This window comes from Calliopsis andreniformis, chromosome 6, assembly GCF_051401765.1.
Source record: "Calliopsis andreniformis isolate RMS-2024a chromosome 6, iyCalAndr_principal, whole genome shotgun sequence".
In the NCBI taxonomy this organism is placed as follows: Eukaryota; Metazoa; Arthropoda; class Insecta; order Hymenoptera; family Andrenidae; genus Calliopsis; species Calliopsis andreniformis.
Window position 1 is genome coordinate 10,695,108 of NC_135067.1, and position 22,695 is coordinate 10,717,802.

The 22,695-nt window shown below is 38.8% G+C and overlaps 1 protein-coding gene across 1 annotated transcript in view; it reads left to right on the forward strand.

Moving 5' to 3' along the window:
• Window positions 1–22,695, forward strand: part of LOC143180532 (uncharacterized) — a 309,043-nt gene that overhangs the window by 263,776 nt on the left and 22,572 nt on the right. The window contains exons 7-10 of the mRNA XM_076380323.1: window positions 371–438; window positions 566–826; window positions 2,118–2,339; window positions 7,777–8,017. Of these exons, the coding sequence (XP_076236438.1) occupies window positions 371–438; window positions 566–826; window positions 2,118–2,339; window positions 7,777–8,017 (792 nt within the window). The remainder of the gene's footprint in view (window positions 1–370; window positions 439–565; window positions 827–2,117; window positions 2,340–7,776; window positions 8,018–22,695) is intronic.

Genomic DNA, 22,695 nt, shown 5'->3' on the forward strand with positions numbered 1-22,695 from the left:
GCTGCGATTACCCTGGAAAATGGCGTCACTGCTGCAGTGTGCTGCCTTAATAATTTGAGGATGAGGAGTGTTAATCCTTGGATACTTTCAACCGGTGCTTATTAAAAGCTATGTGCTTTCTGGACTTTAGATAGTTACTGCTTGGCTGGATTGAGAGGTTGAGGATTTTGTATAGAGATTCTATTAAACAATTGATGAAGTCGTCAGGTTGATGTTCTGGATGGGGTATGAAAATTTGTGATCATAGATGAGAGGATATTAACGTGATAGTTTGGATGAAGACGGAGTTTGATCATAAGCTGTGGATAATAATTAATGAGTAAATGCCAGTAGAATTTTTCTTAATGAAATTTCTTTCTTTCTGTTTCAGAAAGGACAAATGTTACCGCTGCATTGTAATGCACATGAAGCATCCAAATGTCCTCCAGTATAAAGAAAGTAAGTTTCTTTTGTTCATAGATTGTTGAGTTATAATAGATTCATGATTTACTTGTGAACAGTAAGAATTGCTTGCACTTGTGACACAGTTTATTTCTTCATTTTCCTTCTTCTTATGTACTTTCAGCCTTCTGCCTAGTTGAAACCCCAGCACCCAGCTTAGCTAAAAAATGTGCCGCGTTGCCCACCGACGCCAGTCTTATTTCGCTGTTCCGCTCGGGTGCAACTTCGATGCCATGTCCTTTCAAAGGACCTTTGGAATTCACATACAGCCATGGCGAAGGGGAGTGTGCTTCACCCTTATCTAGCGCGGAGACCTGTACTGAGGAATCCCGATTGCTTTTGCGCTATCAAGCGTGTCCCAATGTCTTCACCTCGGAAAGTGTTGGTAAGTAATTTTATTCATTTTTCAATTTTCTTACCAGAAAAATTATTAATCCATATATCATAATGTAAGTTTGCAAACATGAAATGAAATGTTATGGCGTTCTTATGGATTCAGAATTTTAAAGTTTATATTCGAAGATATATATAATTTAAATTTATACACTTCAATTTAACTTTTAAGGATCTACTTATATTGGAGTATTATAATAGTCATAAAGTGTAATATTAGAGTGTTCTACGGTAGGTGCTAGAAAATTTAACAAACGATTCTGCATGCCAAAATAAGATCAAAATCCAGAGTCATGAAATTACATTTCAAACCTTTTTCTTGAGTTATTAACTATTCAGAAATGCCTGAAATACGTATGTCAGGTCTGACTTATCTTGCTCTACATTTAGCGTTTTAAGTATCCTGAGATAGTAAAATAGATCCACAAACCACACACGTATCAGATGCATTTCAAGTGTCTTTAGTAATTAATTGAAATGGAAGCTTGAAACACAATTCTGTCAGTCTTCGGTTTCGTCTTAGTTTGGCTACTCGTACAATCGCCATTTAAAATTTTTGACATCTGCCTACGAACATCCTCTACATTAAATTTGTATTTAGAAGTTGTCCATCATTTAGGGTATTCTAGGTTTTGCATTCAATAAAATAACTTATCATTTTAAACAATTCTAAAATTAAAATTGACTTCTGTTTAAAAATATTTTCTGAACTTACAAACAGAAAAATCTACAATTTCTTTGAACATTCACGCTATTTTCTACATCACTGTTAGTCATTGACCATTTCAAAACGAAATATGTATCTTCATAGGCACATCTTCAGATAAAACGAACGAGTCGTACCGCCGTAATTTTCCTCTCGCTTAATAATATTCAGTTGCAACGTTGATTAACATGACACAGGAAACCCGTAACGGTCGATAAAGCTTGCGGCATTGCAGTAAATGATTAATGGCCTTGTCAATTACCATTTGTTGCTCGGCTTGTCCGAGCGATTTTCCGCAATTATTAGAGACGCTATCGTATAACTGGACAAGCGGGACTGGGACGAAAGCGCCCGTATAATTCATTCACAGCGGTGGTGCACGGTTTATTAACGGTTAGAATATTTCCGTCCATAATTTTCGCTGGAGAGCGTAGACGATTTAGCTTCCGTCGTAATTGGTATCGTTATGCATTGCAGTATAATTAGGGAAAGGAAGCGCTGACGCGAAGACATTTATTACACGAGTGGCGTAGATTCTGAAAAAGTAATTTGCAATTGCGCCTTTTTCTACCCCCAGACGTCGAGCTGGAGTGCTTCGCTACGTGGAAGGAGGGCAGCACGCACAATCTGGTAGCCCGACTGCATGGCAAACGGAAAACGAACGACGAAGACAGTTACAGGTGCTTCATCTATCAGCAAACCTCGAATAACTCGTGGAATTTGGCGCAAAGTGCCGATGCCGCTTGCGCGGGTTTGATCAGCGTCACGGAAGCTGCCAAGACGTTCAAGATGAAACAAAGTGAGTACCCCATCCAAATATAGTTACAGAGTCTGTACGTGTAGTCTTGGTAGAATACAGTAGATCGTTTCTGGTAGGACTTGGGTGTCTTCGTAGAAACCTTTTCACCCTATTCTGAGAGATTCTGCTTGACAGTTACAAGACTATGTATAGTGCTAGTAGAGTTTGTACACATTCCTAAGGAGGTGTACATAATATCATTTCAACAATAGTAAGAGACACTACAGAGTTACTGTCATGCAGACAATGGAAACTGTAGGTAATGCTAGTGTTATAGTCTCCATGTTGTTACATAACTGTATCATTAGGGCTTGTATGAATAATGAAGTGCCATGTGCAATATTACTCGAACGTAATGGTACAGTTAATAAACTGTGAAATATTGTAACTAGAAGCTCGCTCAGAGATATTTGTATAATATTAGGGAGATATTATCATTAGAATTCTGATACTAGTAGTATAAACTAATTACTAATGAAATCCATAGAATATAGCCAGTATGAAACCATGTAACATTATTACCAAAATATCGGGTCCTTTAGTATGTTTAATAAAGAATAATATTTTCGAGACATTAAAACACAAGATCAATTATTTATAAATTCCACTTATATAATTTTGCTTTATAACTCCATACACACAGGTATTATCATTATTGCTAGAAAATCAAATAAAACTGCTTCCACAGTCTTCATCATATACTTACTTGTAAGAATATACCTGCACAGTAACCTAACTAAAAGACTGTATTAAATCCCAAAGGAGCTTTACATATCCCTCTGTATTCTTTCACACATCGCTATACTGTCTCCATAGACCATCATCGCTGACTTAACACCCACTTAGCGCTATCGTCTTATGCTCTATCAAGTACATAACGCCTTTCCACGCGAACGCAGAGCAGGCCCCATCGTTAGGTGGCAATCATGCCCCTCGATATAACAGAAACCGCGAACAATGACAGGAACAGCCTCGAAGAACGAGAGCACTTAAACTATGAGGGTGTCTGTGGACACCAGATCGGATTCCTGCTTCGCATGCTATCGAGGCGGTGCGGTGGCCGATGTCAGGTACTTGGAGTATTCCATGGTATCGCATAGCTGCACGTAGCCTTACCAGATTGCGATGATTCTAGCGTCGCAACGACGGTTAACCAAATTGAGGTGACGACTGGAGCCGTCAGATGGTCAGCAGACATTCTTGACATCGATTTTCTTCAATGTTCACCGCGAATTCAATGTTCGACTCGTTCGGTTGGCCTGGAATGGAATTGCACTGCTGAACTGTGGATGTCTGTGACTTTTACTGGCAACGTTGAACCGTTGAGAGTGGATCATTTTGAGATGCCACGGAGCGAAAGAATAATTTGATTATCATGCTAATTATCTTGCGCACTGGTAGAGCGTTTAAGAAGGATTGCGGAGGCAAGCTTTGCCACGTGGTGTATTATTTTTCTGCGAGCTCAGAATACCTTTGTCAGTCTGCTGAAGCATTTCTTTGTTTCTCTCTGTCTTCCTTAGTCGGAAATCCTTTCATTACTACAGATTCAGTTTCAATACGCTTCTCATTTCGTTCTTCCCATTGTGCAGACCCGTAAGCATGAATACAGATAGACAATAGTATCAGATGGAGATGATCTTGTTGCTGGCTTTGCGGGAAACCGCATTCAGTTGGATATCCGGGATGTATGACTAATTGCATGATGCCCATGCGAGCACAGGTGAGATTTATTTCATGCGATATGCAGTCTGCGCCAAGTTTCCATGACGGCTGTTTAAACCCCAAACTAATATTCGTTAATGGCGGGCATAAAAATGTTACGAACTTGATGCCACTCGTTCATTAAAATTCCTAATTACAAGTGTTATCATTCGGTTACGACTTACTCTACAAATTCATTTTATTATAACATTTATTGTGACATTAATGACAGCTAATGTTTCAATCTTTGAATAGACGTCTATATATACCTACGTGATTTACATTAAACTTAAATTAAACTTAATATGCATTTCCTGAAGAATCCTATTTGCAAGTGCCATTATTTGATCGTAATTTTATATGCAAACTCACGTTTGATTTTTAAGTACTTAAGAATTAAGAACCTAGTGTATTTAATGAAGTGATTTTGAACACGCATGGCTTATGTTAGATTAAGCAGCTTAAAAATGTTTCTACGCTGCCATTGGCACATCGAACTCGATGTTTCGTTAACCCTGTTCCTCAACCCTGGCCTGCGTTTCCATTTAAACTTTGCAGAAGGGAGATTAGCCTTGGAATCTCAGAGTCTCCACCCTGTTACCTCCCATCTGAGTTGGATGAGGAGAACATTACTCAGACTAAATGTCCTTTCGCTGCGATTCTCAGACAGAATCTACCAGAAGAGAACAGGTTCTCTAAGATGGAGTGAGCGTGAAAAACTATCCATACGGCGACTGCTGTCTCTAAGATTTTATTTCATGGATAAATTTTCTGAATTTTTTTCTGCATGCATGGATATGTTGAAAAGGAAAGGCAGAGAGGATGAATGGTGATCTAATAGACCTGACATCTTATGTAGATTTAATAGGGATATAAGGGAGATCCTTGAAGAGGTTCTGAACTATCGAATGACTACCAAATTCCTGCTGCAATTTAACCACTGATTTACCACCGTTCTACCGCAGTTCTATTACAGTTCTACCTAAGTCCTATCAGAGTTTTGTCAAAGTTCTACGAGAATACTATCAAAGATATATCAGACAGCTGGTAATCTGCTAAGAATGTATAGGGGCTTAATAGGAAATTACTAGAGATCGAAGAGAAACTTATCGGGAATTTATAATAAGCTTATAAGGAAAACTAGATGAAGGTTTTAAAGACATCTGACGAACCTACTGATATTCTGATCAACTAATTTTTTACGATTAGTTACTTTTTAGAAATTTGAGTCAATATTATCAGTCTTAGTTCCCATTAGTTCTCCAATATTATTATGTGACTCTAAATGTAAGAGCAGAAACTACTACGCCTATTAATATTCTCAGATTCTTTCTCGCCATAAACACGCAAATTATGAATAACAATGAACTTACTCAGGATAACAGATCTACTCCTGAGTATAAGGTTATCCCAAATCTGATGAGAAATGAGCGATTAAAACGAGTGAATAATTCCAAGGAATGGCGGAGATAGCGACGAGCTCGCCGCGGAAAAACGCCGTGCGCTTCGAAAACTTAAATTTGAGTGGACGGTGTTGGGTCAGGGGGTGAAAAGCGCCACATGGTACTGTTAAATTATTGTAGAGGCGAGTCCACTTGGCATGAATTTAATATTTTTATCGTGACAGTATCGCGGCTCGAGGCGTCGTATTTTCTACGCGACGCGTAAACCCGAGAACAAAGTGAATTTAGGCGGTCGCCGCTTATTTCTCGTAAAATGGAAGGGATTTTTTTATAGGACACTAGTCGCGGCCATCATATTGTAAATATATCGCTCTCCGCCTTCGGGTTCAGAACTTTACGGCGCCGCAGCTTTTTATACTTCGGTTCCAGCATCGTTTAACACGAAACCCTGTGCGCGCTGGCTTGATTTGCATCGAACCGGTGAATGCAATTTCTTTCGAAGGAAAACACAGTGGGAAAGGGGGGGGGCGATAAATTTTAGGCGAAATAAAGAGAGGCCTGTGTGGATCTGCGAATACGATGAAGCGATATTAGAATATGGAAAAGCTTCTGCTGGCTAGTGATATATTCCTCGACGATTCAGTGGTGTTAGTCGGCGTATGGTCAGCCGCAGGCGTGCATTACATCCATGGGACTATAGCTATCGCTAACTTGCTGCTAATTTTAGACGTGGAAGTAAATTGGAAGCGAAATAGAAGCGTGTGATGAATTCTGGTAGTGATTCTAGTCAGTCGTGGAAGTATTCAGTAGTATACATCAATATGCGGTCGTACACTTGTTTTGTAATACAGCTATGTGTTCTGTGTTATTAGCTTTGTCGGAACTACTATTGATACTGTCGACTAAAGTTTAAATTGGAACGTGCAAGTACTATTATGCTGTAATCAGTGTTACATTGAGTAGTATTGGTCAATGTTTTGTCAGACTCAGCTTCTGAATTGGTTTCATTGATGCTATCTATTATTACTTTTACTGTACTTACTGAATGCCACAATTTTGAAGACAGTTGTCTTCCTTTGTAGTTTTTAGATGTTAGAAATAATGTTTGAATTTTTATTGCTGGCACAAATGCCAGCAGTTAGCAATTATAAATAGCAATTCAAAAATTGCTATTTAGCCTTTCAGATATCAAGATCGTTAATATTCATTGTTCTTGTTGAGTTCTTAATGGCAGTCGTTATTGTACTTTCTGACTTATACAAGCTTTTTAAAATATGAGAAAACTTGACATTTTGGAGATATCCGAATTAGTGGAAATCCTGATAGCGCCTACACAACTCAGCCTTCTCAAACATAATTTAAACAAGCATTTGCCGATCGGCGGTATCGCGTGTTCCATCGAATTATCGATCAGCTTTTTAGGCGAGTCGCGGGTGTACATCCACGCCTATGCATTTTTAACGGTCCATTAATTCGTGCACAGTGATTGATAGCAGCGAGCAGTCGACCATCGAGCCGATAACTGTTCGCAGACGACAAAGCCGACACACGTTTTATACGCGTGTATTGCGTTTTTCACCAGGCTTTGTGAAATCCGTACTGCTTTTTTTGACATCCTTTCGATTGCCATAGATTTTTATTTAACTTTCGGTTAAGAGGATATCTTTCACATTTAGCTTGAATAAAAAATGTTTTCAGAGTTACTAATGAATTTTATATTTTCAGAAAAATGTATATTCTATGTTTACCATTTCATTAATAGTTTTTTATTGTTTTTCCTTCAAAAGTATAAAAAAGAATATTTTACCTTTTCTCAGTACTCTTTCTTTGGAAATGTGATTTTAAGACTCTTAGGGATATATTTAGTTCTGAAATATGTAATTGTTTCTTTTTTTTACAATTTATGCAGGAAAGTGCTATTAACGTAGTATTAAATAAAATAAAGTATACATAAATGTCTGACCAGATTCGGTTCCTTACTACTGAATTGCAATAGTTCTTATTTCAGAAGTACGTATTTAAAAGCATACTTTCTTTTGATTCAGGTTACAGAAAGCTTCTCTTGGACATTAAAGTATTAGTATTGTTTGAAAAGTATATATATTAAAATAAATATTAGAATGAGAATACTAAAAAATTCTTTATCTAGAACTAAGTTTTTTCTTAGGATTTTATTTAATAGAATTCTTTACACATTTCAAACTAAAATTTTATCAAATTATTAAGCATAGTTCCACAGGCTTAATAATTTTTTCTTTTCAACAATATTTGTATAATATTCTAAAATAAATATAGTGCAGACGCTCCTAATAAATGTTCATGTTCTGTTCCAGAAATACCACCAGAACGTTGCACCTATCCATCGTGGGTGGTGGCCAACAAGGTGTGGGTGGCTTTGGATCAAATTGTGTCTCGACTCCTCGTGTCGCCTTACAATCTGACGCTACTGGATCGGAACGAGACCCGTCTAGTTTGTCACTCCATTGTCCCTATCAACGACCGCCATCATCATCATCCGTGGAATCCTGATAAAGAAAACCAGGCGATGTACGTCGCGAAAGCTACCCTTAATTGGTAAGTAAGGAATACTTTTGACAAATAACATATTTTTAAATCGTGTTTCTAAACTGCAGTTAAAACTTTATGCTGACTTTAATTCCTTTAATTAAAATCTGACAAAAGAATTTAATGAAGTCTCTGCAACATAGTCTATCTTCAGAAGTTAACAGGGTTTATAAATTGATAAACATTACTTACTTAACTTAAACTGTGGTACCTTCACAAGAATTTATATAGTGTTGATTAATTCCCTAAACTTTAAAGCTGACAGAATTTTTAACAAGCTAGACTTTTCTATCAACTCTAGATCCAATTCTAGATCAGTTGTGATAAATTCCAGTGCTTCGGTAACTCTAACTCCAACTCCCACAGTATCAGCTGTCCAACCAGTTTCAAGCGTATATAAGTTTTAAAACTTTCAAACATTTCGCTAGTTCTAAGTACATGTCCAGAAGTTTTGACAGTTTCACCTATTCCATATGTTCCATTTTCAACAACTTTAAACCCTCTAAATTTGCTACCGCAATTTAAGATTCTTTATTATGCTTGTCATTAAGTCTGCGTTATAATAGATAAACTCTTAGGATACTTTCCTGCAACCAACAGGAATTTTCTCCAAAGATATAATATACAATCTTCTACAATAATTATGCAAATATGTCCCGTGCAACTACTAAGGAAAAATACTCTCTGAATACGTAAACAGCGCACGAAAAATTACTAGATCATGCAAATCACCGAGGAATATCGTTTACACGTGACAACAAACAAGCCTGCACTGCTTGATCTCATTCGAGTAAGACACACCACGAGTAATTATAACAATATGTCGGGATAATCCTCTCATCGCGTACCGAAGACACTCGTGTCTCGCATAAATAAACACTATGCGCTGGATTAAACTCGAAGATCCTCTAGTTTGGTCGTTCGACCTGAAGACGCACTGGATTGTTCATACACTGGAAGCTTAAATCTAAATGTTCGTATGAAACTTTTCGGTCTCAGCGTTTGAAGAAAAACTGGCTACAGAGAAATTTCAATTTTATTATGACTTGTCTGTAGTTTTGCCAATATGGTACACGACAATTCAAATCTATTTCAAACTTGAACGAAATTTTACTCGAATGTATCTCAAACCTAATCTAAATTATTCTTAGATCGAACTTGGATGTAATCCAAACCTGTTTCAGTTCGAATTAAAATCTAGTTCAAACTTACCTCAGACTCTGCTCAGACACGATTCAAAATTGAGATCCACTTAAAATCTAATCAAAACCTAGCTCAAACTCACCCCCAACATATTCGAAATTTCATTGAGGTGTAATTAAAGTTGAAGTCCAGACTTAGCTCAAACTAACTCCACACTTAAGGAACAGCAATTAGTAGTTACTAATAACAGCAATCAAACCCTAGCTTTAAATTTCAAACATATACAGCTCTTAACGAGCCATTCACGTGACCCACGACGCTAGACTCGTTTAATAGATCCCCTCAGGTTATCAAAGTCGCATCAAATCGTGAGAATCTACGGTGACTGGAGCCAAGTAATTTCCTTCAATTCCACGGGTGTCGTATCCTTAGTCTTCTCGTCCGTCACAAAAATATGAATTCGCGAAACCTGCTGCTGGGGATATAAAAGAACACCTATCCTTCGTGCAAGGGGCGAGGGGTGGCGAGGAGATGGGGAAGCTCTTGCATGGCGGTTCTCATAAAGTCGCAAGCCGGGACGTAATCGCGGGTATATTAAAGCGCGAGGAGATCAGGCTGGAAGATTTCGCGAAATAAGAAGGGCGAAACCTCCAGCTCCAGGTGGAGAGAATGATAGATAATGGGGTGAGGTATAGAAGCGCGAAAGGGGGACCTCTTCTTTTGTCTAGAGCCCCCTAAGTGAAAGAAAGTGGACAGAAAATAACGGAACCATGGAAATGGGTGATCGACGCGACAGAGGGTTCGGGGGCGGGTCGAAGTGGGAAGTGGTGGATGGGCGCAATGTAATTTAAAATGCAGGAAACTTTTCCTATACGAGGTCGGAAGGATTTTTAAACGGTCGCTCGGTTTGTCTGGCGTTTAATTAACACTGTAAGATCGATTAATTCGGACCGACGATGTTTGTACTAGCGAATCGGAATTAATTACACACGATACGGTTGAATTAATTTTGTTGTATTACGAACAATAGTCTGCTAAATGAATAAATCATCGGCGATATTAAAATGAGGAGGTATATCAATTTTCCCGCGAAGCGTTTAAAGTTTATTCAACTTATTTTAATATTTATTCGCTTTCGCGGTTTGGAATTGCAATTTATTGAGTATTAATATTCGATTACATTGAAATTCGAGTATTCTGTTTCGTTACTTTTTGATGCCCTTTATTCCAATGACAAGGGGCCATTCACGAACCATTTATGCGGAAGAAAAATATTCTCTTTGAAAATTGATCGCTCGAAAATACACGGTTATTGCGAAAATAATATCTCGACTGAATTCACCTTCTGTATTCCTACATGTCTAACCCTTACATCGTCCCAATTGAAAAGGCTATTCAAAATTCAAAGCTGATTGCAGTATCTCGGGTAAAGCACCACGAACAGCCCATCTCCATCCTCTATTTAAGACACGCGGAGTAGGCGGACCAATCGTCAAAAAAACGGGCCATTCGTTTGAGTAATTGGCCAGGAATTAAGTCCAAGAAAAAGAGCGCAACACGAATGTTTCATAACACGGACGCTCGCATTGGGTTTTACTTAATTGCACCGCACTTAACCCTGTTTAACTCGCATTTAAATGCCAGCCTTCGAGGCTCTGTTGAAACGCGTTGTACCCTTTCATTCGCCGAGGCCAGGCGTCTATTCGAGCCGAGTGATCCACTTTCGTCCTCCACCGTCACGCAGAGAGGGGACGGGACTCGATATCCTTGGTACGTCGGTCGCTTCTGCGGTGTATCCGTTTCAAGAAATTTCACTGATCCTGTCTTGGCCTACGTACACGTGTAACCGATGTCGATTCTGTGGGGTGAATATAATACAGATGTACTGTGAGATGTCTGGCTGGCGAGGCTTATGAGATTCAGCCTGCTAGGAAGATGATATACGTACCTATCGGTTGTTCTCGATATGTGCTTAGTTAGTTCGATAGAAGTTCTGTGGAAGCTTGTAATGTGCATAAAATTGTGGTTGACTGGGATTATGTTTGATGGAGAACCTGTTGATAAATCTTAAGTGATAGAAAAGGAGATTAGTGTAATAAAAAGACAAAGGAACTGTTGTTTCTGTTATTGTTATTAGAGGGTTTCGTGTCCTACTTTCTAGGGGAAAGGGTTTTGAAAAATTTTGAGAAATTTTATACTTCGTCTTCATTTCTTGAGTTTCTATGCTTAGGTGTCTTTCTTCTAATTAATTTAAAGTGCTCCGTCGATATAAGTTATTATTAAGTATATATGCTAGGTTCATAGTCTACTGATGGATTGGTCCTGAAGTCTATTCACGTTGATAGTATCTAACTTTAATCCTAGCTTTGTATCATTCTTAATAAGCTTGTAACAAGGGAGTAGTATATTCTGTAACCCTTTGTGTTTGTTGTATGCCTGCTCAGTCAAATCTTTGTAAATAGATATCTATTTATGGTACTAGATACAAAGTCCTGTCAAAGATATAGTAAAGTGATGAACATTATCAGCGATCATTCAGGTCTTCCCCCATTCTAGCTCCAGACGATTTATAACATGAAGCCTCTTGGCCCATCGCGAAGCACAGAAAGGCACAGAAAGACTCCTGGCTCCAGGTGTTAACTAGCAAAAATTAAGGTTTGAGACCTGAAAAGTTCACACATCAAATGAAAGATGCTCTGAGACAATAAGGCAACTTCCAGGTCCCCGACTCTCCAGCTACGAACCCCAGTTGTTAAATCCACTTTCTTCTATCTTCGTTCCACGGGTTTGTTATAAAGCCCCCTTCGAAGAATCCTAACACTCTTAACAAGTCTTAGATTAAATCACACCGCGGGCAAACTTTCTCCATTAGAGCCACCTCAGAAGGAGTTCACGCGACGTGTTGTTTCACGGTATCTCGTACGGCTGTTACAGCTGTCGCGATCGTTAGCTCCTCCATGTAATTATTATAATGTCCGTGGCTGGAACAAGGCCGTGTTCGGCCCTGCTATTTACAGATCGATTAAAACGTCAGCCGGTCGTAAGTATTCCCTGTGGCCGTCGTGAAAAATAGCTCCCCGTCACGGAAGCTGCTACGTTGTATATAATAACCAGCAGAGGGGATGATATCCCCGTGGTAAATCATTGTAAATTCATTTTTCTCTCCCTTCCTAGGAGAGGCACGCTTCCCTCATCCTCATCTTAAGGGGAACGTCGAAACAGAGCTTTTTGAGATTTATCGCGCGATCAATTCGTCCTGGCTCCTCGATCGATCCCCCGACCATCGATCGAGACTGAACCCAAGCTTGCTCAGAGATAATTTATGCAAAACGCTTCGACGATAATGGAGCACGTCCCGCTTCATCATTCACAGTGCCTCGGTGTATTTAGCCGTCGTTCCTTTGACAACTTGGACGTGGCCTGTCGGCTTTTAATCCTTTCCACCGTTCATGGTATCGTCGATACACAGCTGGCAGTTCGGATATTATACCTAGTGTACCGAGCTGGGTGATACCGGTACCTCCCTGCGAACTTCACACCCAGAATTTATTAATACCAGGGCTGGTCATTTATTTTGGAAAGTATGACACTGACTTTTGGGCTTAGCTGGTCATCGAAACAGGACCGTCTAATGTCGATACATGTTAGGTACTATAGAGTTCGTGGAGCTAGGTATGTGTATAGTATAAAGTTGGATAGAATTATATTATATTTATAATTGCATTGGTGAGTTGAGAAACAGTACAAGTCCAAACTTAGCTGTTTTCAAATAGTCTGAAAACTATATCTAGATGCCAGAGCCAAAGTGTATTGAGTTCACTTCTATTCTGTGTATTTTAATGATACACTTTAGGTCGAAGGTTGAGTTCTAGGGTCTAGGGTCCACTTGTTTTCTGTACAATTTAATACTACACCTTAGCTCTAGGGTTCTGATGTACTTTTGAGATTATTTGAAATTGGCTAAGTTTGGAATTGGATCCCACTTTGGTTCTTCAACTCTCATCCAGATATCCAGAATCAGCCGAGTCCAAACACCCTATGTAACAAAACTATCAATTACAAGGTTTCTTCTTTCCAAGCGATATCCAATTCCCACAGCTAGCCCATTGAGCGAAGGTTCTGCAAAACATCGGTGGGTTAAACAATTATCAGATCATTGAATCCACAGTGACTCTGCTAAACGCGAATCCCAGTTCATTAAAGGATAAAAAGTGAACCGCAACTGGCAATCGATATTCGATGGGAAGAGTGCCTTTTGCGCCCGTGCCTCGTAACGACTGTTTCGCAAACCGAAAACCCTGTAACAGGCTGTACAGACGATTAACCTTTCGTCGATGTCAGCGTGTGATTGTTATTAGCACAATCGTGGTGGAGGAGCAAGCAGTATAGAAGCCTCGTGTACCCCTCGTATGGTTGGTACAACATAATGTAGAACGACTACTGTACACTGATAAATATTCGGGTAGCCATTGTGTGGTCTCGCGATCGATATTCGACCGTGCGTTCCTTCCTACGCGAAATTTATGATTGTTGTTCCGTCCTAACAGAGCAGAATTCCTTTGCTACGTTCACAAAGGAGCCTCGTTCCTATGGGCACCGAAACTCTTAGAGCGACTGCGACTTTATGAACGAATTTATGGATACGAGCCATTGTGGTCTTTTAGTTGTCGCATTAAAATAATTTTGGTGTCGTTAAATCTCTCGCGGTGGAAGTCGCATTCAGTGAGCTGCGAAACTTGTTGTAACGCTTGGGAACGAATTTCAATTGCCATTGAAATTTTTAGGCAAATTGCAATTTCGTGAATATGTGCTTGTAAATTGGTGTTAATAGGCTTTTGTGGCTGTGTTAAAACAATTTTGGGGTTATATAATTCTTGTTTCGGGAGATTTTTTGTGCTACACAAGAAAACGTAATTTTCGATTAACGCTGAAATTTCATTCATTTCGATCAGATGTGAAGTTCTTCAATTGACTTTATTTGATAAATAATTCTTTAGTGTCTGGATCTGAGTAGAGAAATTTTCAGTAGAGGAACTCTATTAAAATTAGTTTTTGGTGAGTGTGGATATGTTCCAGGATTTGCATTTGAAATTCGTTTCCGTAACTAGTAGAGTTCTTACTACGAATGCAAATTAATGGGCCTCGTTCATATACGTATCTAATTGCTTCAAATTTGTTCTCTAATAATTTTGTGTGAAAAAATTGCGACTTAGAGCTAAAACTATCTACCTAAAACCTGCAATAAAATTTCATTTCAGTGGTTAGCGAAATTCCTATATCAATTGCAACCTCAAGAATATATACAATTCATAAATTCAAGGCTCTGTAATTCTTCAGAAGTTTATAGTCTCTTACCTTAAAACCAATTTTATGTACAAGAAAAAATCAAATGAATTCACGGTATAAAATATATCGAGTAGATTCCAATCTTATGGAACACTTTTAGGAGTATATAAAATTTCCAATTATATCCTCATAATATTTCGACAGTGCCTTTAAAAATCATTTGAATTTTACTTGGAGCGAAGAGAAGGTAACGAAGATGATTAAGTGGCCGAAGGAAAGCACACTTCTGGTACTTCATCGAGTTTTATCGTCGTTAAGAATTAAGAGGCTCGTGGGCGTGTCGATACGGAGTTATTGAATTAGAAAGAACTTGTATAAATATTCTCGGTGTGAGATATCGATATGGCTCGTTCGATCGGAAACGTGCCGCCAGTTCTGCCGTCTAGTGCAACAGGAGGGAACCGCGTTCTTATCGGGGAGAAATGTTCTTATCGTGACTATATATCGAACCGAATACCATCGTGTACCGCATAAAACTTTCGTTCGATTCAACGCGGTCGCAGACTCGAAACGACCCCCGTTGAATCTATTTTCTTGGCGATGCTGGCTCTCGACGTTGTTACGCGTGTTACCTCGACTTCCGGTATTTCTGCGTCCCGAGATAAACCCGTCGAGCCCTCTTTATGGAATATCATTTCTTCGACTGTGCTTACACTTCGTCCAAATGTGGGAGAAACAATTGTGGGTTCTCATTTTGTTTTCCAAGCAGTGCTTCTCACGTGCACGTATAGCAAAGTTGCTTATATCGTACTACTTGTATCTGTTTTATAAATAGAGCCTCGCTGTTGTTACTAATTAATATGAGTGGTATCTAGTATCAGAAATATGGAATGAATTGGTACTGAAAAATGAGAGCGAAATGTTTCCATGCTATGTCCTAGTTTCTGCGAGTTACAGATAAATATTTAGAAAGACAAGTAAATAGTACGATTTTGCAAATGTTTAGCTTGCAAAAATATTTTAATGGATCCCTGAGGGAAATAAATGAACTGATTACTGAAGAGTGCTCAGTACCATTAGAGAATTCACTATTAAGAGAATAATTTTGCTAATTAAAACATAAAATTGGAGGCTCCTACTTAGACAATTTTTATCTCTTCTCTAGTAGTGATACAATTAATGTGAATATTCTATTTCAGAAATTTCAATACAAAAAGTACATCGAGCTTTAACTCCTTGTAATATGCATATGTAGATATAGAAATCTATATTTAAAACTAATTACACTCATATTTTTTAATTCTGCAGTTCATAATGATAAGTCACTCTAATATCTATATTAACCATTACGCAAAACCTAAGACACAATTATGTACAGTGGAATGTCAATTAAACGACTTAACAAAACTACTATTAAATTATAGTCCAAGTCTACTTTTAATTTATTTATTTATAATCATTAATCCAACCTACGATTTTCATGCATTAAATCTTCTTAAAACGTTTATAAATTTTCTTAATAAATTATTTCGTCTACTTGACTCTGAGATCCAAAATTTTTCGAGCAAGTTGGAAACTAGAACGTTTCACAATCAGTGTTCAGTAGAATGATCCGTTCGCTTGGTAAACAGATAATCGTGAGCTTCTTTCGAACACTTTTATGATTATGATGCATTTTATGTCGTCGTGGGCAAGACAGAGGCTGCTTTCGCACAATGAGAAGCTCCCCCTTGGAGCCATTAAGGTCGCGTACACAGAATAATAAAAAGGAACAGCGGCAAGCAGCGGAAACCGCGATAATAAATCCCTTTGAGAAATTTGCGATCGCTGGCGAACTTTGTTGGCAGATAATTCATTCACAGTATTGAAGGAGTTCCGAGAAATTTGCGATGAAGGGTAATGCAGGAACTCTGAATGAAAATCACAATTATCTGCAGGTAGTCGTTAATGAAATTCGAAATAATGGAATCTGGGATTTGATGTATAAAGTTTAGGAGTCCGATATATCCTTTTGCCTTGCAAAATGTATGTAGTTCTAAAAAACTCTGCTATTCTGAAGGTGGGGAGCCTTCAAATACACAAAATCTTCCAAAAAGATAGATTTTCTAAACATTCCTCTAATCAATAAGAATCTTCAAAATTGTTCCTTGTACATATAGGTATAAATATCTTCTATAATAGATATCGTATTTTATATCAACAAGATTTATCTATCCTATGGTATCTCCACATTCTCTACAACATAAGTACTCAACAATTTCGCCTCATAAAATTAGCGCGTTTCTTTCTATCGCTCGCTTTTTGAACTATCTTTCGCTCGCCACTGTATACTTCGCAGAACGAATCACGCACAGACGCCCTGCATTGTCATAAATCGTTTACAGTTTTCTGAAACCTTTTTTCCCTCGAATGACAACGTCCCAGTCATACATTATTTCCCCCAGCCTGTATCATATGCAGCGCGAAAAAACATCTTCGCCCTCGCAGACGAATTCATAAATCGATGAACGCCACGAGCAAAGCAGGTATATGCTTCGGTCGCAGGAACAAAGCTAGGGATACGTCGGGGCCAAAAAGAGTCACAAGAAAAAACATTCTCCCCCCGCCAGGGTGCATGCATATATACATACGTAGCGCGAAACAAAGTGAAACGAGAATCGGCGCGGAAATAGAGCAAGTTGTCTGCCCGTGTATTTACCCGAGTCGCATGCTCGATTATGCTCAAAAAGCTCCGTTGATGTGCCCTCGTGCGCGCGTTTAATTTCGTAGACATTTTGTGCGGGCCGACAAAGAGGAACTGTTCACAGGCCACGTGACTAATATAATAACTCGTTCCTTTCTCTCTCCTCTTGTTTTTGACCCAATGGGCCGGGGCAAAATGCATAAAAACAAGCTTTGATCGAGCGACGACCGTTTGAAACTGTCGAACCCACCGTGGGGAGCATTTAAAAAAACTGGTAACTCGGAACGTTACTAGATCCCTGCGACCGCTCGACAACCCTGAAAGGCGTCGTTGTGCTGGCCCCTCGCAGGGGTCGCTTTTGATGGATGCTCAACCGAGCTGGTCTCGGAGATAACGACTATCGGACGACTTTTTCGTCTGTTGCATGAAAACTGCAAGTCCTCGTCCCTGTAAATAGGTTCCCTGGGCTAAAGTGAGACAATTATCAGGAGTGGGTTTTGTCGAGGGAAAATGCCGTTTTGGAGATAGTCATGGGTGAAGTGAGCTGTGTCCTCCAACTGCAGGCACATTGAGTGAATAGTGTGTTTAATTTCGACTGTGCAGAACTGACGTTCCTGTTCCTTTTAAATCGGGATACTTCCCCTGTGAAATGTTTTACAGGGGCACTGGGCTTGTTCGATATTAGGTATGTTAAATAAGATATTTTTAAATGAACACTTGTCAGAGGACTATTATAAAAAGTATAGATTACAAATAATTAAAACTACGATTTATGTAGCTGTACATTTTTAAAGCTGTATACTTTGTTACTATATTTTATTCTAGAACCAGAAAATAGAATGTCTTACAGTCGGTTCGAAATATTTTATACTGTGACATAGATGTGTTATCGATTTGAAGAATTGTAGACCCAGACCAAACATGGTAGAATGTGTTACAAGCAATGTATGTGTATGTTAGAACATAAAATATTTGTCAATAAGATATACTAGGTAGTGAAATACTGAAACTTCGAACATAAATAGTGAACTTTATACAGAGTATCTTATAACAGATGTCAGAAATTCGAAAGATTAATTCTACTTGCCATAATACGATAAAAGTCTAGAATAATGAAATTCTGTTTGAAACTCCGTTTTCGTATTATTAATTATTGAAGATGTACCCACAATGTTCGTGAAACGTGTCTGACCTGGAAACTTATTCTACTGCCACCGTGGATTAGGCAGATCAGGCGCAGTGATGTCAGTGGAACAAGTCAAGTCCAAGTCAGACATTTTACGACAGACATTTCTTTAGTCATTAGTAACTCGGAAACGAAACTGTGTATATTTAATTGTGAATAACAAACGTGTTTTCTGTCATATCTTTAGAGACACAAGTATCTCCGATTTTTGTTTGCACCCTTTCATTTTATTTTTATATAGATCACATTTTTTTAGTAGTGCGTATATTTTTTGTTCAGCGTTTTCCCTTTTTCAATATTTCCTGTTTTTGATATTTGTTTCCATACTTTGTCCGTTTTAATACGCATGTATTTCATTCGTTTTGTTGTGCAGCACTTATTGTTTTCTGCATATTTTCCAGTTTTCATATTTCCGATATTTTAGACTTCCTATTTTATGTTCCAATAACTCCCGGGTTTTTAACTATTCTCTGCTGCTCAACACTTTCGCGAACATATTTTCTAGCATTTAGATCACAAGTAAACCTAAAATAAGTCTACCGTAGTTTATATTCTCATTCCAGTTCAGGGAGCACTCTAGAGAACAAAATAAGTACCCTAGAGTGAGCTAGAAATTCAGACCTTTGTTTTATTATCATTATAAATCTAAAAAATACAGAATATTATTATAAACGATGTTTTAAGTCTATCCTCGATGGACGTGATTCTAATCGTCTGAATATCCAACGAAAATTGCATTAAATTTCGAATCCTTATCTACAATTTCCTACGTGTTACCTCACCTTTAATTTTTCAAATGTCGAAACTGCAGGTAATAACTCTAAACAATTTTCTTAATTTATCTTCGACCCGTATGACCTACTTCATCTAAATACCAGACGAAAATTGCATTCGATATTCATACCCACTTCTCCAGCTTCTCGCTATCAAATTGACGACTTCCATTGAGTGATTCGATTTAATGATAACCACGATCCTTGCCATATCCAGCTTTCTATCACGACTGACTTTTAGAATGTCAGGCCGTTTCGTCGAATATTCGCCAGAATATTCGACATTCGCGGAGAGATCAAGGGTCCCAGTTACATCTGCGTTCAGCGAATTTTCTGGCTGTTATATCGTGGCTTGGGAAATGCAGGAGGGTAGCGTTTCGAATAGCTCGGTTAACCAGCGAAAATTATTCCAATCGTTTCGAGAATGAAAGGATATAAAGGGCCATCCTATAATTATTAGGATAGCACCGAAACCCGAGAATGTAACTTGTACCTGGGACTGTAAATTATTTGGCCGCAGAAAATGCAGTTTCACAGAATTGGTCCGGAAGTCTCGTACGTGTGTCTGCGAATTGATTTCGGTGGTTTCGTTTCCTGGAATTGGTCGGAGGGATTCTTTTAAGGAAATTGAAAAATCGGGGAGACCTCGCGTGGGAGGTACGATCCGAAGACTTTTTCGTAATATCCAGAATCGAAAGATAGTGCAGTATCTGTTTCGACCCTCTTTAGAGATTTCTATATTTGTAGAAAAAATTTTATTATTTTGTTTCGCAGATATTTTGTCGAGACCCTATCTACTCCATATTATAGCTTTAGAAGAAGGTTATTAAACTTGATGTTACTTTTTATAGAATATATTATAGAGTAATTGTTATATTGTTAAATAAAGTATTAGTAGGTATTAATTGGTAAGGTGAGGTATTGTTAGAAGAGAAATATTTATTTTTTATTTGCATTTAGATTTCATTAGTGTGGGATGGTTCCATGATTTCATGTTATATTGATCAAAGTAATAACTCTAAAAATAGATAGAAATATAATAGATGTTTATACATAAAGAATTTCTATTTAGATTTCGATACATATCTAGATGTACACTTCAATTAAAAAATGTTAGGACATTTGATGAGGCATACAAAATATTAGAAAATATTCACTCCTCAAATATGAATACCAGAAATCTACATTCTTCTATCAATACACCTGCCTCCTTCTATCACCACTACTCCACATATCATACTCCCTCTACCATCAAGAATTAAAACACGCGCTCCAAAAGTACACAATAACCATAAAACGAAGACACACTCCCCCAAACGTCTCCATTTCCAATTCCACAGAACAAACCTCCCCTTCCCTCCAAGAAACCGCCCCAATGTCCCAACCGCTGTACACATTGATATTTACCCTCCCAGAGTCCTCCCCGCAAAAAGCTCCATGGTTTCTCTTGCACGATCCAGGTGGTTACACCTGCGTGGCCCGTGGACCCTCGAAATTCGCCGAGGAAGATTCTGGTCACGTAGTTTGCCGGTAATATACGAAGGACCCCTCACCCTCCCCTCGTCTCGTACGACCTTCATCGTCGTCGTGTACGAAGCCCCTCAGCGGGGTTAAGGAGCGAGCGTATGTAGTGGGACGGTGTGAGGCTCACCTCCGGCACGAGGTAAACAAGCGTGTCTCTTCCTGTCGACGGAGATCGACTTGGCTGGAAGTTGGACATTTCACCGGCCAATCGGCCGGAAAATTGCTCGTTGACCGGAGATCTAGCGACCGGAAGTGCACCGCTCGTATCCGGGCCGGTGCGCCGGCCGCCGACGAAATTATCCAGTATCGCGTGTACAGCCGAACCGTGGCCCCGATACGTTCCGTTTAATTGACGTCCTTTTGATGCACACGGTTCCCAGTTCAGGTGAACCGACGTGCATTTCAATGGAGCCGGAAACAGGGGGCAGGGGGGGGATGAATTTATCAGTTTTCACGACGCTTCGCTGGATCCATTCTGCGGTATTTTCTCGGTCTGAACTCGACCTGATCCCCCACCTGTCTCCGAGGATTGTTCTGGTGTTTCGTTTTGCGCACGTCTTTAACTGTCCGAGGACCATGTGCTGTCAGCGTGATTTTTAGTGAGGCGGAATTTTTCGGGAGGATGGTGGAGGTGGTTGATGACAGGTGATGGAAATTTTGAAGGGTGGTTTTATTAGGTGTAGAGAGAGGGAAGGGAGGATGGAGGAAATTGTGGGTTAGGCTTTGTTTAGGAATTGTTAGTGTTGAGGAAACGCTTGAAGTAGGCGTGAATTGGGGCTGACATGTCTGGCTTGGGACTTACTCTACTGACGTTGCTGTTTCTGAATTCAGGATCTATTCTACTGGGATTGCTGTGCCTGATTTTAGATTTGTTCTGCTGGCGTTGCTGTCTCTGACTTTGAGATCTATTCTACTAGATGAGCTATGTTTGGGTTAGAAGTTACTCTGTTGATATTGTTGTTTCTCACTTTGAGATCTTTTCTAATGGCTATGTCTGATTACTATGTCTGATTTCAGACTAGTTCTGCTGACGTTGCTGTCTCTGACTTTAAAGTCTACTTCACTGGCTTTGCTATGTCTGACTTGTGACTTATTCTACTGATATCGCTGTCTCTGGCTTCAGGGCCTATTCTACTGAGTTTGCTGTGCCTGACTTAAGACTTGTTCTACTGACGTTGCTGTTTCTAACTTTGTGATCTATTCTGCTGACTTTGCTATGTCCGATAACTTATGCACTCCCACAGTAGAATAATAAGTTACGAGTCAGATACATTTGACACGAATTTAAGACGATTTTACAACACTTAATATCTCTGAAACCAAGCTTCAAATACAATTCTGTCATTCTTCATTCTTGTCTTATTTTGACACGTAGGATTACACTTCAAAATTTCTGACACCTATTTTCGAATACCCTATATGTATCACGTGAAATTTTCTAAGAATTTAGCTGCTCTTGGATAGTCATGTATTATAGGGTTCCCAAGTTTGAGAATTTAGTGGTATTGAAAGCATGTGAGTCCGTAACAAGTACAGGCATTGGCTGCTAACCGAGACATGGATCGATAGGTACTGTATAGAGGGTTTGGGATCGAGGGGTTAACGAGACAAAAATTAATCGCTGATAATGTGTAAATTGGTCTTGAGAAAATGTATCACATTTTAGCATCACTAAATTATATCGAATATTGGGATTCGATATAAACACCATGATGTTTAATGATAGAAAGGAAAAACACTATTGACGCTACATTGAAAACACGTTTTCCTTCAGTAACATTTATATGAGAAGGATTTGCTTCACCCAAAAATAAATTTCTTCGATTTTAATTAATATTTTATATTACTTAAGACAATTACTTGTATTTCGCGATCAACGTAGGGTTATTTATCGCCATAATTGGTGCATATTGGTTAAGCCCTGCCTCCATGTCGAATCCCAATATAGTATGTGCGAAGGGGAATGTGTAGGAGTAGCCTTTAGGGTAGATCTGTAACTCCTCTTTATTATTTTCTATTTGGAATGTATTGTGGAAACTGGAACGAGAACAATGGTTGTCAAGAAACAGAATATTTTGTGGAATAATTATTA